The sequence below is a fragment of the Schistocerca americana genome, chromosome X, assembly GCF_021461395.2.
Source record: "Schistocerca americana isolate TAMUIC-IGC-003095 chromosome X, iqSchAmer2.1, whole genome shotgun sequence".
NCBI classification, from domain to species: domain Eukaryota; kingdom Metazoa; phylum Arthropoda; class Insecta; order Orthoptera; family Acrididae; genus Schistocerca; species Schistocerca americana.
In genome coordinates, this window is record NC_060130.1 from 432,149,237 (window position 1) to 432,167,412 (window position 18,176).

The window sequence follows — 18,176 nt, forward strand, 5'->3', positions numbered from 1 at the left end:
TATAGCTGTGATGTTCACACTTTTCAACTCTTCCTCTGGTTCTTCAGGGGGAATTTCAATCTTATTATGGCAGATAACTAGTCCCTAGCTGAAATTATGGGTGTTATATATTTAATTTACTAAAGGGGGGTTGCCTGGACCCAAAAGCTCAGACAGGTGTTGTGACATAGTTGTCTCTATCATCAGAGTATTATTTCAAAGTCAATTTACTCCTCTGTGAGGTCCAGCTACTGGCTCGAAACCTTTGTGACAATAGAATGGTGAAATTATCTTACAAGATCTCTCCTCTCTTTTGATTACCAGAAATGAATTTTGGCAAACTTATGTACAATCATTCCCTTTAATATAAATCTTACACTGTGCTTCATCAGAGTGACTATCCACCCAAGGTCTCTTTGCTGACTGGGTGTTTCTGCTCCCTGATGGTCCACCCTTTCCACTGGGAACTTGAGCAATTAGAACCATTCTGTTCACATCAGGCACTTGTACAAAAATGCCTAACCAGACAGAGCCCTCCTTACCTGGATAATCCTAATAAAAGTGGGGTGTGGTACGATCCCAAGTGATTGCGTACTCGAGTCTTTTTTTCCCCAACAGTCATCCATGCCACCAATACACAGCTAACTTAAAGCTCAGGGTTATATTATTTTCTATATCATAGTCTGGGCAGTTAAATGAAGAAAGGTAGTACAAAAGACAGCAAACTTGATATTTATGCAGGACACTGTTTCAGATTCCTGTCCATCTGTGTAGGCTTAGGTTTGCCATTGTTTCCCTAAATGAGTTAAAGTCAATCTGGGTATGATTCCTTCCAAAACAAACTGACCAGTTTCCTTCCTCACCATTGCCCATTTGTTCTCTGACCAATGTACTTCCCCATCACTCCCCATTTGTTTTCTATCTCTGAAGACTTCATTGTCAATAGGACATTAAGTCTCAATTTTCCTTCCTTTCTCCCTTGTTCCCACTGGGCAATTAAATCAAGATCGCCACTCTCCAGAACACACAATGTTCCACTGCCACAAATGAGGATGGCTGTTGGCATACACCCTGAGTTTCAATAAAGGAAAATTGGTGGTCATGATCAGCCCATGGCTCAGAACCTCTGGATCTGTTAACTTGTACTCCAAAACCTATGGCTTGGCTCCCATGTATGGAGGGGGAGGGGGAAATATATAGCACAGGTAGAGGTTAGACTTGGAAAATGCATAGGATAATAGCACTGCAAAATTTGGGTGGGGGGGGGGGGGCTGTGTGTAAGAATTACATGCTCACAAAAAGAGTTGTGTGCCCAAGTAGTTGCACCAAAGTGTTTCACCAAGGCAGTAGCAGGTTTCAGCTGGACTGAGCTAGTTTTTTTTTAATCATGAAAGAGTCCAGTCCCTGCACACCTACACCTGCAACTATGTCTACATTTAATATAATGGAAGGAAACATTCCACGTGGGAAAAATTATATATAAAAACAAAGATGAGGTGACTTACCGAACAAAAGCACTGGCAGGTCGATAGACACACAAACAAACACAAACATACACACAAAATTCAAGCTTTCGCAACAAACTGTTGTCTCATCAGGAAAGAGGGAAGGAGAGGGGAAGACGAAAGGAAGTGGGTTTTAAGGGAGAGGGTAAGGAGTCATTCCAATCCCGGGAGCGGAAAGACTTACCTTAGGGGGAAAAAAGGACAGGTATACACTCGCACACACGCACATATCCATCCACACATACAGACACAAGCAGACATATTTAAAGACCTTAAATAGGTAGACACAAGCAGACATATTTAAAGACCTTAAATAGGTCTTTAAATATGTCTGCTTGTGTCTGTATGTGTGGATGGATATGTGCGTGTGTGCGAGTGTATACCTGTCCTTTTTTCCCCCTAAGGTAAGTCTTTCCGCTCCCGGGATTGGAATGACTCCTTACCCTCTCCCTTAAAACCCACTTCCTTTCGTCTTCCCCTCTCCTTCCCTCTTTCCTGATGAGGCAACAGTTTGTTGCGAAAGCTTGAATTTTGTGTGTATGTTTGTGTTTGTTTGTGTGTCTATCGACCTGCCAGCGCTTTTGTTCGGTAAGTCACCTCATCTTTGTTTTTATATGTCTACATTTACATTTACATCTACATGGATACACAGCAAATCACACTTAAGTGCCTAGCAGAGGCTTCATCGAAGCACCTTCATAATAATTCTCTGTTATTCCAATCTCAAACAGCACACAGAAAAAAACCAACACCTATATCTTTCCACATGAGCTCTGATTTCCCTTATTTTATTATGATGATCATTTCTCCCCATGTATTTTTGCATTCGGAGGAGAAAGTTCGTGATCGAAATTTTGTGAAAGGATTCCACCACAATGAAAAATGCCTGTTTTTTAATGATGTCCACCTGAAAGACTGTATCATGTCCATGACATTCTCTCCCCTATGTCAGGATAATACAAAACATGCTGCTCTTCTTTGAACTTTCTCAATGTACCCCTATCTGGTAAGGATCCCAGACAATGTGGCAGTAGTCCAAAAGAGGACTGTCCAGCATAGTGTAGGCAGCCTCTTTAGTAGATCTGTTACATTTTCAAAGTGTTCTGCCAATAAAATTCAATCTTGGGTTTGCCTTCCTTGCTCCATCTTCAATGTGTTCTTTCCAATTTAACTTGTTCGTAATTGTAATTCCTAGGTATTTAGTTGAATTTACGGCCTTTAGATTTGACTGATTTACCGTGTAACCAAAGTTTAATGGATTCCTTTCAGCACACTGATGTGGATGACCTCATACTTTTCATTATTTAGTGTCAATTGCCAATGTTCACACCAAACAGATATCTTAACTAAACCATTTTGCAATTTCTTCTGATCTTCAGATGACTTTACTAGATGATAAACAATAGCATCATCTGCAATCAAGCTAAGACAGCTCTCAGATTGTCTCCTAAATCATTTATATAGATAAGAAACAGCAGAGGGACTATAATACTGCCTTGAGGAACACCACAAATCACTTCTGTTTTACTTGATGACTTTCTGTCAGTTATCACACACTGTGACCTCTCTGACAGGAAATCATGAATCCAGTCACATAACTGAGATGATATTCCATAGGCACGCAATTTCACTACAAGCTGCTTGTGTGGTACAGTGTCAAAAGCTTTTTGGAAATCTAGAAATATGGAATCAATTTGAAATCTCTTGTCAATAGCACTCAACATTTTGTATAAGTAAAGGGCTAGTTGTGTTTCACAAGAATTATGTTTTCTAAATTTGTGTTGACTAATTGTCAACATACTGTTCTCTTTGAGGTAATTCACAATATATATTAAAAAATCCTGCTGCACATTGACATTAACAATATGGGTCTGTAATTTAGTGGCTTAATCTTATTGCTTTTCTTGAATACTGTTGTGACCTGTGCAACTTCCCAGTGTTCGGGTACGGATCTTTCATTCAGTTATATGTGATTGTTAAGTAGGGAGCTATTGCATCAGCATATTCTGCAAGGAACCTAATTGGTATACAGTGTGGGCCAGAAGACTTGCTTCACTACTCTGAGGATATCTACTTCTAAGTTACTCACATTGGCAGCTGTTCTCGATTCAAATTCTGGAATATTTACTTTGTCTTATTTGATGAAGGATTTTCGGAAGGCTGTGTTTAGTAATTCTGCTTTAGCGGCACTGTCATCGATAGTATTTCCATTGCTATCGCAGAGAGAAGGCATTGATTGTGTCTTGCTGCTAGCATACCTTACATGTGATCAGAATCTCTTTGGGTTTTATGCCAGGTTTACTGAAAGTTTCATTATGGAAACTACTACAAGCATCTCACACTGAAATCTGCATTAAATTTTGAGCTCCTGCAAAAGATCACCAACCTTTGACATTTTGTGTTCATATAAATCTGGCATGCTTTTACTGTTGTTTCTGCAACAGTGTTCTGGCCCGTTTTGTGTACCAAGGGGGATCAGCTCAGTCGTTTGTTAATTTATTTGGTGTACATATCTCTATTGCTGTTGATACTATTTCTTGAACTGAAGCAACAGCTGGTCCACACTTACATTGTTAATTTGGAAGGATGGAGATTGACTATCAGGTTGGCGTCAAGTGAATTTTTATCTGTTTTTTTGAATAGGTGTATCTTTCATTTATTCTTGGATTCTGCAGTTTCCCTAAACAAATCTGTCACTGAGCAGTTCATTTCTGAACACGATACCGTGTGATGTCTCTGGTACTAACAAATTCTGTTCCTTTATGCATTATTTCCTCACAGTATTTCAAAACGCAAAATTTAATTTGTGGGTCTGTAAATGGTCAAGTATTTTTCCATGGAAATAACAGTTCCACAGCTAAAATTTTTATTTCTTTGATTGCTACTATTTTCAGGGTCACAAGCCTGTTCTCACTCAAAACAGCCAAATGCTGCAACTTGGCATCAAAGCACTTTCATCCAAATAGATCACATTTGTGTAAGTGAAAATTCCAAAGGCATTACACTGACATGCTCTCCACCATCTGCATTATATCAGAGAACTTTCTAGTTATGCTTATATGAACATTTTTATCTATATTTCTACCAATATTTTCTCTTCAGATTAACAACAACCAAAAGAATGCCCAACATTGCTGAAGATATACATGGTGCTTGCCCTTCATTATCAACAATTAAGAAATGGACGACTGCATTCAAATGTGACTACACCTCTCTGTAAGATGAGCCCCGCAAGAGATGCCCCAAACATGCAAGTACAGTTAAAACATCAAGAAAGTGAACAACACGGTATTGGGTAATCAGGGCTTAAAGATGTATGAAATAGCTAACACTACAGGAACATCAAAATATAAAGTACAGTACATATTACACAAAAAATTAACTATGAGAAAGCTTTGGGATGAATGGGTGCTGCGTTTGTTAAATTCTGAACAAAAGCAAATTTTAAAACTTATTTTTCAGCTATGTCTATACCAGAAACACTGACCTAAGACAAAACTAATTTGAAAAGGAAGTGCATTTTTTGCCATAATGAGAAGTTTTCACTTTGTCCTAGGTTATCAATCAAAGACCTACCAAATCATGATAGAAAAAAATTGAGAACATTTAAGAACAACTATTGATTCCTGGTGTTTTACCTGTACATAAAAAGAACACTATAACGAGGCTCAACAAACTTCAGTAGCAGGCTGTACAACAAAGGCATTACACATCACCTTACAAGTCATCTGTATAACTTCAAAATCCTGTGTTTACACACCTTGCCACTTGAAAAATTTATCTTCATGTGACACCTGTTAAACACACAATGAAGCTATGCCTTAAAGTTGTCTCTGATATCATGCACCAGAAATTGTCTTTTATTCCTCATATTTTACAATTCTGATACAGGAAGAAGTTATTCCTCATCTGAATAAGTCATTTCCATATATATTTCTACCTTACAATACTAAATAGCAATGAAATCACACTATAAGAAAATTAGCACACCCTTTATAGAAAAGCAACCAGACAGGATTGCTCCTACAAAGATACACACTCTATTTGATGTTGCCAAATCATATACTGCCATAACATTCACACTATGATCGTGTATTGCTACCGACTGTAGTTTTGGCCACTTTCACAGCTTTAACATTGTGACAGATAATAAAGCAACAGCACCCACTATCCCTTATAACTCATTTTATCAGTTCCTTATAACTCATTTTATCACATGTAATGAAAATACACTTCCTGAAGAAAAAAATCAAGTTTCCAGAAGACACCGTCGAAACTCTGTGTAATTTTGTACACATAAAGATTATGGGCGGGTATGTAAATCATCAGAGCTGCATTTCTCTGCGACAAGTAGAACGGCCACCAGAGTGCATTACTTTTGTTCATGTTTAGTTTTGTTAGAAAGCCTGGCAGGATATATAAGGAGTACGAACAGTGCCACAAACGGAGCAATCTCTGTGAAGGACACAGAAATGCTGAGTAATTGTGTGTGACAGCATTATCACCACTTGCAGAGATTGAAAGGGGCCCCATTGTGATTCTCCATTTGGCTGGCTGGTTGAATCATGCAAAATCCAGATTTGTGTGTAACTCTGGTCTGATGGTGGTCTGCACGACAATATGAGGGTAGGTATATTTGTTGTTCTGGTCAATTACATCTGGCTGGCACACGGGAGGACCACTGTCTTGTGCATCGAGTACACTGTAGCCCCATCACAGCTGTGCCTGCTATGCGAGAAAAAGTAATAGACTCCTTGCAATGTTTTTTGTTATCCCTCACGATTCATCAGAGACCATCAGCAGCCAGACTAGGGAATTATCACACCATGTGTAGGCTGCCGTTAATACAAAACAAACAGCTGCATTTCAAGTGCTGCCATGACTAGGAAGCATGGACTGCTGACAAATGGCATATCATTGTCTTCAGCAACGAATCGTGATTCTATTCTACTCCTTATGACTATCGTCAGCAAATACGGTGGCAATCTGGGGAGGGGTCTCATTCTTCCAATGTTTTGGAGTGGCACAGCAAGCGTTACTCCTAGTGTCACAGTTTGTGAAGCCATCAGGTGTCACTTTGGGTCGTGACTGTAACTTCCATCCGAGAACAAGTAATGGACAGTACGCAACAATCGTGTCATCCCACACCATTGGCCCCTGATAGAACATGTGTGGCAGCAGTTGGACAGCAAATCCATCCCAGTACCTACATCCAGGATATCATGGACCATTTACAACAGTTGTAGGCCAGCTTGCCTCAGAAAAGGATAGAACAGCTCTATGAAAACCTTCTCAACTGAATCGCTGCATGCATCGTGGCCAGAGAGGGCACAACATCATAGGGATAAGTGGGCTCACACTGCCAAGTTCTTTTTAATTTTGACTCCATTTTGTAATCACTGAAATAAGATCACATACTGTCTCTCAAAACATGAAGTTTCATTTTGTTTCCTCCTCCCCTTCTGGGTGCTCTGCTGTTCTCTGTCAGGCAGTGTATCTGATTTAGGTAGTTTAAAATTACTATCCTGAAGTTACCTGTGCAAATGTAATTGTTGATGTATGGAAGGTCTATTTTTCTATTGTAGCTTAGATACAAAGTATTGTCATATCACCTATACAATATATTAACTTCATAAAAAGAGAGAATGACACAATTTAAACTGCAAATAACTTTACTTTCAAACACACTTTAATGCTTTTTCAAGTAGCTAAATATTAAAACATTTCCATTATGTAATAATGAGCATATTTACTTACTCTTTGTGAAACTGAGGCTGTGCTTGAGGTATCATCTGAAACAAATAAAATATCTACATAAATTCGGTTTTCCCAAAGTAAAAGATATTAACTGAATACTGTTCTCATTATAATTGACTCTGTGACTAAATAGAATAAAAATGTACTGTCTTCTGACTAATTTGGCAAACTTTTTATTACAGATTTCTAAGAAAGAGAAATATTCAATACATATTTTAAGTCACAGTATTACACAGTATGAGAAGTACCAACAATATTGTTGGATACAGAAAATGTACCATCCTTTTTCAATATCTAAAAATTTGTTAAACAGTTAAAGGTTTAAAGATAATTTATATATAAGAAGTGATTTGCCACTCAGGTATAACTTAAACTGTGCCAAAAACCACAAACCAAGTGTTAAATATACACTTCACAGTCATAGATGAACAAGGGGTTGCATTAAAGATGTTACAAATGGTATTCACAAATCTACTCCCAATTCTTCTTACAAAGCTAAGTAGATATATCACTGTGAAGTGGTTAAATTATTGGATTCACATTCAAGAGGAATAAGATTCAAATTCCTGTCCAGACATCTGCATAATTTTACTAAAACAATTAAAGTAAGTGGCACGATGGTATCTTACAATCATCCAAGGGGTAATCCATCTGGAGTTAGTGACATCAGCCAGAAATTGATCAGAACTCCAACAGTATGTAGGAGTGGTAAAACTGAAGCAATTTCTCAAAAAAATAATTGGTATGTTGGATGTCTAGGAATCGTATGGAGATTGTGCAAGTGAGGAGGAGTTGGTACTATTGGAACTGAAGAGGTAAGATCCCCACTTCAGCGAGGAGACTGTCTACGAGGCTATTCTGAAAGTTGTCAGTGGCCTGCTTAACTCCACAATGATGTACTGGGTCCAATAATTTCAAAACTGAAGGTGCCAATGAGCCATAAACATGGCAACCATAATCCAATCGGGATGACATCAGGGCACGCTAAAGAGGGAGTAGAGTAGTGTGACCCACATCCCATGAGGTGTTGGGAAGCAGGGAGCATTTTTTGCATGTAGCTAGTCTTCAGTTGAGATATATGGGAAAACCATGTCAACTTTTTATCAGAACTGTCCCAAAAAATTGTGACTGTGCAACATGATCCAATAGCTATTAGGACAGTGCAACAATATCTAAGTACTGGGTAACCGATTAGAGTTCCGGGTCAGGATGGACAATGGTACAGTGACAGAAATGGACAAGTCGCACTCTTGCAGGAGAAAATTGGAAAACAAGAGAAGAGGTCCAACTGGAGGCCCTCTGTTTGTCTCCTTGGAGCTGGTGTTCAGCCAAGGGTACAAATCAGGAGCTATACTGCATGCAAAAGTTGTCAACATATAACATGGGCATATTCACTGGTCTGACAGAGGTCACCAGCTCATTGATAGTAGTGAAGAATACAATAACACTCAGCACAGAGCCCTGAGAGATGCTGTTCTATTGGATTTTCAGGGAGCTGTGCAGCTTGCCAACGAAGCCGACATGATTGGGAGGAGTGGGGAGGGGAGGGGGCAGGGGGGAGGGGAGGGTGGGGGTGGGGTGGGGGATAAAAACTGACAAAAATCTGTATGGAGCCTTGAAAGGCGCCAAGTCATGGAGGGGAATTAAAATGTGATGGCACCAAATGAAACTGTATGCAGTATGTAGGTAAAAAATGACTGCAATGAAATGTTGGCATTAGAAAAAGCACACTGCCATTTCCAACCTGAACAGATGGTCAGCTGTGGATCCTCCCTTCCAGAAACCACAATGATAGGGGGACAAAAGGTTCCATAGATTAAGAACTAAGCATAAGCACTGAATTACTATCCTTTCAAGCAGTTTGAAGAGCATGTTAGTGAGTCTAACTGGTTGGTAGCTGATGACGAATGTTGGGTTTTTGCCCAGTTTATGGACTGGAACGATGACACTACCTTTCCAATGTAAAGGAAAAACACCTTCTAGCCAAGTCCATTTGGAGACCCTGAGTAGATGGAGTTTACGAGCTGCTATCAGACCATTTGATCATGTAATTATGAATCAAATCAGCTCATGGGGCCATACTGGGAGATAAGTCAAGAGCCCGAAGCAGTTCCCAGTCAATGAAAGGTTCATTATATAATTCATGGTTTGGAGGATAGGGGGATGAAATTAGCTTTTGTGTGTTCCAACAATCGTGAGGTGTTCAGCAAGAACCAATGTACTGGTAAAAATATCAGCATGAAGGAGGAGATACTGATCTTTGGCAACCCAGTAGGTTATGGAGCTTACCCCACACCTACGATAAAGAGGTATATGTTCTCAAAGAGGACACATAGTACTCCCACTATTCCTTTCCTTGCATTTATTTAGGTAGTGAGCCTTTTCAAGGAGCCAATAACATTGATGAGGGTGGTCTGTGAAGGATGTCAGTTGAGGCACTGCATGGCCCTTCAACAGTCCTGAATAGCTGTTGCAATGTCTTTGGTCACCGTTGTACTGGCAGCTGGTGGAGGGGGCACATAGAGAGGGGAAATGTAGTTTCAGTGGTGCCATCTGATGGAGGGGAATCAAAGGTGATAGCAGAGATGTAACTGCCAGTAGGCCCTTCACAGAGCTCAACATGGCAATTAGCCCATCAGGTGGTGTCAAGGAAGTGACACGATCACCGGAAGGTGATCACTGTAACAAAGATCATAATATAGCAACCATTGTAGTGAGGCCACAAGATTGGGGGAAGAAATCACAAAACCAAAAAGATGCCGTGAGCAGCACTTAAGTGGATAGGGATATTGTCATTGAGAAGAAACAGTTCAAAACCAGAAAGAAGTTGGTCAACTGGAAGGTCTCTATGAGATGATATAGTACTCCCCCCACAAATGGTTGCGTGCACTGAAATCCCCAAGTAGTAGCAGAAAGTCGAGGGGGGAAGGGGTGGATTGTCTTCAGATTACAGCAGGTAACTGTCTCAAGATATGGAAGTGCCCTACTTGGGGTTGAAAAAATGTTGGAACTGTGATCACTGGGATTGTTTGCACTGCTTCCCATGTGGTATGGACAGGAATCCACTCATGGACATCTATGTGAAACAATGTACAGACACCTCCAGATACTCTCTCTGTGCCAGTAAGATTCCAGAAAAATTCACAATAACCTTGAAGAGTTGGAGGATGTTCATCTGTGAATGTGTTGCTTGGAGAGCAACACAGATCAAAGACAGGACAACATCAATTCTGGTGGAAGTCACTAATATCCATCGCAATTCCACTGAATTTTCCAGTTAAGAGCACCCTGGCTAGGCGTGGATGGACCAACTTGACAGGTCACATCCCAAGATCACTGTCTGGCACTATTGGGTTGTTAAATAACATTGATCAATATATTTTCAGAGCCCAATGGCATGAAGAAAGCTGACACCTTTGGGGCCACTAGAGAAGCCTTCTCCCAAGAATTCTTCCTTTTCTTCTTAACTACTTTAGAGGGTCATGACTCTTAGGAGGACTTCTTTGTTGCAGGGCTAGGAGCTGTAGAGGTGTAGGCAGCCCTGGGACCCACAGCCCATGGCTCCTTCATCCATTGGCTGGCACTGATTAACTAGTCTGCAGATTTCTGGTGAGAGGTCACTGGTAGATGCTGGAGGAGGATGCTACTTCTCAAGCTGGGTGTGGGGAGCTGCAGTCCCTCAACATCGTGCTGCAGGAATCACAAGGGGGAGGAGCTTGTCTCTACATGGGCCAATTAACTTGAGGGAATGGGGAGAGTAAGTATTCGGCATCTGTCAATGACCTGGCCACTGTCTTTGCAATTTTCACATACAGGTTGTGAGTTTTCATGAACTGACCAACAACAATCTTGAAAAATTGGGTTGTTCATACACCACGACTGAAATATTGGCATTCAAAGCACCACTTCAGAGATGGGAAATATGGCTTCATTTTTCAGAAAGCAAAATCCCCTCAAAAATACGGAAGAATTCTCCAGTGTCAACCTCACTGTCTGGTGGACCTCGATATACACAAGTACGAAGTGAACCCTCTCACTTCTCTAAGTTATTATTTAAGTCCTCATCTGTCTGTAGTGTTATGCGCCATTAAAAAATTAAATCCTTCACCAAGTCCTTATGAGGCATTATGATATCAGGTACATCACCAAGTTTATTTTACAAGAGGGTCATATTTGGGACGGACAGGATTTTCTGTTTTAATTAAGAGGGAACTGAGTAAAGAGAGGTCTCCAAATACATTTTCAATACTCTCCACAAATAATATCAGCTTAGTACATAGAAAGGATCCTACATCAGTCTGAGTGCAAACTGGGAAATAAGAATGAGTAGGTTTCTGCAGTTTGCTTGGTTTTGCTTTCCTTCCACGGCATGGCCAAGGAGGGGAAGTTTTTAGGGTTGTAATGATATGAACTGAAGAATTCAGGTTTTCCTGAAGAGAGTGGTGAAGCTTCACAGCCATCAGCTGTAACTGATCTTCTCATTGTGCCAGATGAACCTGAAAAACCCCACATGGATTTGCTACCCCATTGGGTATTGGGCAACCTTCCTCACACAGCCTGCAGTAATGTAAAGAAGTTTTGAAAAGGTGGAGATCAAACCTACATGTGGGGACCAAACATGAGTTAACTGAGATAAATTGTTTGAAATAAAAATGTGGAAAATGGTGTTATCAATGTCCAGTGAGCAAGCTAGATTGTCAATAGATATTCTGTCCTAGAGACCAAATCTGAAGAGAGATACAGTTGGAGAGTAAAACTGCATCACAGGAAAGGAAGACGTACTGCAATAGCTTAGATCCTCATGTTCGCCGTACAAGTACTCACAAAATAGTGGAGGCCTTTGCGAACACTGATTTGGGCGGACACCTCAGACCATTTCACTTAAGTGTTTTACATAGGGCAAATTCAGTTACCGAATATATCAAAGAAAGGCATTTAGTTTTACCGGAGTCTGTTGACTGAAATAGACCATACTTGTATGAATGTAATAGCGTTACTTTTATTTAGTGGGTATTAGTTTCAGGAATTACTAATTTATAAACCATCTGCAGATCATGTTGTAATGTTGTTTCCATGGTGTCACTTAACATATCTTTGATTTTACGCCCATATAGCAGACATAATGAAACACACTTGTGACTTCTGCACTTTTAAACCACAGAATGTGGCAATTATCTATGGAGTATGAATGATGATAAAAACAGTTTCTCAGTATTAATGTACTGAAAATGGAGAACATTCTTCTTGCAGATACTTCATATGTTTTCCAAAACTCATGTAAAGGAAAATTTCTTACATATATTGAGGATGTATGATGAACTGAGGCAGTCAAGAGCATTATTGAGGGTCATATGAATCTGTGGAAAGGTCATACTCTCCGAAAATGTGTTAAGCCAGCAGAGCAGACTCCACAGCGGAAATCATAAAATCAACTAATTGCCTCTTTGCATGTACTAAGAAACTAATATACCCCGCATTGTAGTTGAAAAAAATATATGATTTTATTTATTTATATTTTTTGTAATGCAACTGCTAGAAGAGAGCACGGCAAAGCTGTTGAAAGTTAAAATGCATTATACAAAGGGGTGAACCAGAAAAATAATAATATGGCACAAGGAAATAATTATATTAAAAGACTGCTTTGCTAAACAGATGCAATTATAGCACTGTCAGATATCTTACACAGAGAACAACTGTCATATGAAGTGAATTACTGATTGCTTGTGTGAGGAGAAAATCTACTAAATTTTTATGAAAATTTGCTTATGATTATAGTAAAATGGGTGTAACTGATACAGTGATAAAATAAAGATATAGTACATTAATACAGTTGAAAAACTTCTGTAGGTTTAAATAATTCATTACAACTGTTTATAACTTACTGTGATGTCTGAATATTTCAGTATGACGTATTAGGTGAACTATTGTTTTCGAGGTTGAAAATTATGTAGTAAGTAGATGTCATGGAAATGTTGTGTATTATAGAAAAATTATGCAGTTTTCTGTAACAACACCCTTATATTTTCTTATTGATTTTACTGGAACTAAATTCATAAGGCAGATAATTTTAATAAGAGTTTGTGGACAGGACTGCAGTTAGGCAACTCTTCCTACAGAGACAGACACTGGTGTTGCAGTACACAGTGGCATCTGTGCGCTGGGGGATAACAGGCACACAGTATGAGGAGAATCTGAAGTTTAATACCCAAAATATTAGACTGTTGTTATGAAACATTAAGCACAAATAATAATGATCACTCACAATGAACAAAGGGAAAGTATAACATTCAATCACTCATGTTGTACTACAATGCAATTGCAGTAAACTTGTTTTTTGAACAACTGCCATTATATCATAACTCAATACCAAGAAACAGCTTCCAAGTGTGTGCAAATACAGACTTAATATTTTTCAGTGTGCCCCCAAGAGTCTGTCGGCACTAAAATCATTTTTAGGTTGAACAATAGAACAATAAGAGCTAACTGTATGATCAGAAATGATAATTCTTTGTTCAAGTATATGATATGGTAATATTTGGGTGATTTGTTTATTTCATCATTTTTTTCACCAGTTCCAGTGAAATTTGCTGCTTCAAATAAACAACATAATACGACATCCTAAATTACTTATTTCATAGTTAGCTATACCTGCACTCCATCAGAATGCCACCTATCTAAAACTAGTTAATTTGCACATTAATTATAAGATAACTAAACTCCGTCTATTTGACTATCAAGAGATCTGTTATCATTACAAAGTGATCTGTTACAGTAAAATTGAGTGACAATTACACATCTGAAGATGGTCATATTGACTTAAACCAGTTATCTTGTAACTGACATGCAACTGTGATGACAAACTGTTGTCACTGTTGTTGTGGTCTTCAGTTCAGAGACTGGTTTGATGCAGCTCTCCATGCCACTCTACCCTGTGCAAGCTTCTTCATTTCCAAGTAACTACTGCACCCTACATCCTGCTGAATCTGTTTAGTGTAGTCATCTCTTGGTCTCCCTCTATGAGTTTTACCCTCCACACTGCCCTCCAATACTAAATTGGTGATCCCCTGATGCCTCAGAACATGTACTACCAACCGATCACTTCTTCTAGTCAAGTTGTGCCAAACAAATTCCTCTTTTCCCCAATTCTATTCAGTACCTCCTCATTAGTCACGTGATCTACCTATCTAATCTTCAGCATTCTTCTGTCACACCACATTTCGAAAGCTTCTGTTCTCTTCTTGTCTCAACTATTTATCGCCCATGTTTCACTTCCATACATGGCTACACTCCATACAAATACTTTCACATAAGACTTCCTGACATTTAAATCTATACTCGATGTTAACAAATTCCTCTTCTTCAGAAACACTTTCCTTGCCATTTCCAGTCTACATTTTATATCCTCTCTACTTCGACCATCATCAGCTATTTTGTTCCCCAAATAGCAAAACTCATCTACTACTTTAAGTGTCACTTCCCAATCTAATTCCCTCAGCATCATCTGATTTAATTCGACTACATTCAATTATACTCGTTTTGCTTTTGTTGGTGTTCATCTTATATCCTCCTTTCAAGACACTGTCCATTCTGTTCAACTGCTCTTCCAGGCCCTTTGCTGTCTCTGACAGAATTACAATGTCACCGGCAAACCTCAAAGTTTTTATTTCTTATCCATGGATTTTAATTCCTACTTCAAATTTTTCTTTTGTTTCCTTTACTGCTTGCTCAATACACAGATTGAATAACAACGGAGACAGGCTACAACCCTGTCTCACTCCCTTCTCAACCACTGCCTCCCTTTCATGCCCCTCGACTCTTATAACCACCATCTGGTTCCTGTACAAATTGTAAACAGCCTTTCGCTCCCTGTATTTGTCCCCTATCACCTTCAGAATTTGAAAGAGAGTATTCCAGTCAACATTTGTCAAAAGCTTTCTCTAAGTCTACAAATGCCAGAAACGAAGGTTTGTCTTTCCTTAATCCATCTTCTAAAAGAAGTTGTAGGGTCAGTATTGCCTCACGTGTTCCAACATTTCTACGAAATCCAAACTGATCTTCCCCGAGATCGGCTTCTACCAGTTTTTCCATTTGTCTATAAAAAATTTGTGTTACGATTTTGCAGCCATGACTAATTTACTGATCATTTGGTCATTTTCACACCTGTCAACACTTGCTTTCTTTGGGATTGGAATTATTGTATTCTTCTTGAAGTCTGAGGGTATTTTGCCTGTCTCATACGTATTGCTCACCAGATGGTAGAGTTTTGTCAGGGCTGGCTCTCCCAAGGATATCCGTAGTTCTAATGGAATACTGTCTACTACCGGGGCCTTGTTTTGACTTAGGACTTTCAGTGCTCTGTCAAAATCTTCATGCAGTATCATATCTCCCATTTCATCTTCATCTACATCTTCTTCCATTTCCATAATATTGCCCTCAACTACATCACCCTTGTATAGACCCTCTATATATTCCTTCCACCTTTCTGCCTTCCCTTCTTTGCTTAGAACTTGTTTCCCATCTGAGCTCTTGATATTCATACAAGTGGTTCTCTTTCCTCCAAAGGTCTACTTAATTTTCCTGTAGACAGTAACTATCTGACCCCTAGTGATATACGCCTCTACATTGTTACATTTGTCCTGTATGCATCCCTGCTTAGCGATTTTGCACTTCCTGTCAATCTCATTTTTGAGATGTTTGTATTCCTTTTTGCCTGCTTCATTTCTGCATTTATATATTTTCTCCTTTCATCAATTAAATTCAATATCTCTTCTTTTACCCAAGGATTTTTTTTTTACCTATTTCATCCTCTGCTGCCTCCATTGTTTCATCTCTCAAAGCTACCCATTCTTCTTCTACTGTATTTCTTTCCCCCATTATTGTCAATTGTTCCCTAATGCTCTCTTTTAAACTCTCTACAACCTCTGGTTCTTTCAGTTTATCCAGGTCCCATCTCCTTAAATTCCCTCCTTTTTGCAGTTTCTTCGGTTTTAATTTACAGCTCATAACCAACAGATTGTGGTCAGAGTCAACATCTGCCCCTGGAAATGTCTTACAATTTAAAACCTGGTACCTAAATCTTTGTCTTACCATTATATAATCTACCTGAAACCTTCCAGCGCCTCCAGGCCTCTTCCACATATATAACCTTCTTCCATGATTCTTGAACGAAGTGTTAGCTATGATTAAGTTATGCTCTGTGCAAAATTCTATCAGGCAGCTTCCTCTTTCATTCCTTACCTCCATTCCTTATTCACCTACTAATTTTCCTTCTCTTCCTTTTCCTAATATCAAATTCCAGTCCTGCATGACTATTAAATTTTCATCTCCCTTCAATATCTGAATAATTTCTTTTATCTCATCATACATTTCTTCAATCTCTTCGTCATCTGCAGAGCTAGTTGGCATATAAACTTGTACTACTGTGGTAGGCGTGGGCTCCATGTCTACCTTTGCTTCAATAATGCGTTCACTATGTTGAACATAGTAGCTTACCTATGCTCCTATTTTTTTTTTTGTTCATTATTAAACCTACTCCTGCATTACCCATATCTGAGTTCGTATTTACACTCCTGGAAATGGAAAAAAGAACACATTGACACCGGTGTGTCAGACCCACCATACTTGCTCCGGACACTGCGAGAGGGCTGTACAAGCAATGATCACACGCACGGCACAGCGGACACACCACGACCCGCGGTGTTGGCCGTCGAATGGCGCTAGCTGCGCAGCATTTGTGCACCGCTGCCGTCAGTGTCAGCCAGTTTGCCGTGGCATACGGAGCTCCATTGCAGTCTTTAACACTGGTAGCATGCCGCGACAGCGTGGACGTGAACCGTATGTGCAGTTGACGGACTTTGAGCGAGGGCGGAAGGTGCACGTGCCCGTCGACCTGGCACCGGACCGCAGCGACGCACGGATGCACGCCAAGACCGTAGGATCCTACGCAGTGCCGTAGGGGACCGCACCGCCACTTCCCAGCAAATTAGGGACACTGTTGCTCCTGGGGTATCGGCGAGGACCATTCGCAACCGTCTCCATGAAGTTGGGCTACGGCCCCGCACACCGTTAGGCCGTCTTCCGCTCACGCCCCAACATCGTGCAGCCCGCCTCCAGTGGTGTCGCGACAGGCGTGAATGGAGGGACGAATGGAGACGTGTCGTCTTCAGCGATGAGAGTCGCTTCTGCCTTGGTGTCAATGATGGTCGTATGCGTGTTTGGCACCGTGCAGGTGAGCGCCACAATCAGGACTGCATACGACCGAGGCACACAGGGCCAACACCCGGCATCATGGTGTGGGGAGCGGTCTCCTACACTGGCCGTACACCACTGGTGATCGTCGAGGGGACACTGAATAGTGCACGGTACATCCAAACCGTCATCGAACCCATCGTTCTACCATTCCTAGACCGGCAAGGGAACTTGCTGTTCCAACAGGACAATGCACGTCCGCATGTATCCCGTGCCACCCAACGTGCTCTAGAAGGTGTAAGTCAACTACCCTGGCCAGCAAGATCTCCGGATCTGTCCCCCATTGAGCATGTTTGGGACTGGATGAAGCGTCGTCTCACGCGGTCTGCACGTCCAGCACGAACGCTGGTCCAACTGAGGTGCCAGGTGGAAATGGCATGGCAAGCCGTTCCACAGGACTACATCCAGCATCTCTACGATCGTCTCCATGGGAGAATAGCAGCCTGCATTGCTGCGAAAGGTGGATATACACTGTACTAGTGCCGACATTGTGCATGCTCTGTTGCCTGTGTCTATGTGCCTGTGGTTCTGTCCGTGTGATCATGTGATGTATCTGACCCCAGGAATGTGTCAATAAAGTTTCCCCTTCCTGGGACAATGAATTCACGGTGTTCTTATTTCAATTTCCAGGAGTGTATAACCCTGTATTCACCTGACCAAAAGTCTTGTTCCTCCTGCCACTGAACT

At 40.4% G+C, this 18,176-nt stretch overlaps 1 protein-coding gene across 1 annotated transcript in view; it reads right to left on the reverse strand.

The window, feature by feature from the left end:
- Positions 1–18,176, reverse strand: part of LOC124554693 (membrane-associated guanylate kinase, WW and PDZ domain-containing protein 1) — a 400,510-nt gene that overhangs the window by 32,325 nt on the left and 350,009 nt on the right. The window contains exon 14 of the mRNA XM_047128318.1: positions 7,242–7,276. Coding sequence (XP_046984274.1) covers positions 7,242–7,276 — 35 coding nt within the window. The remainder of the gene's footprint in view (positions 1–7,241; positions 7,277–18,176) is intronic.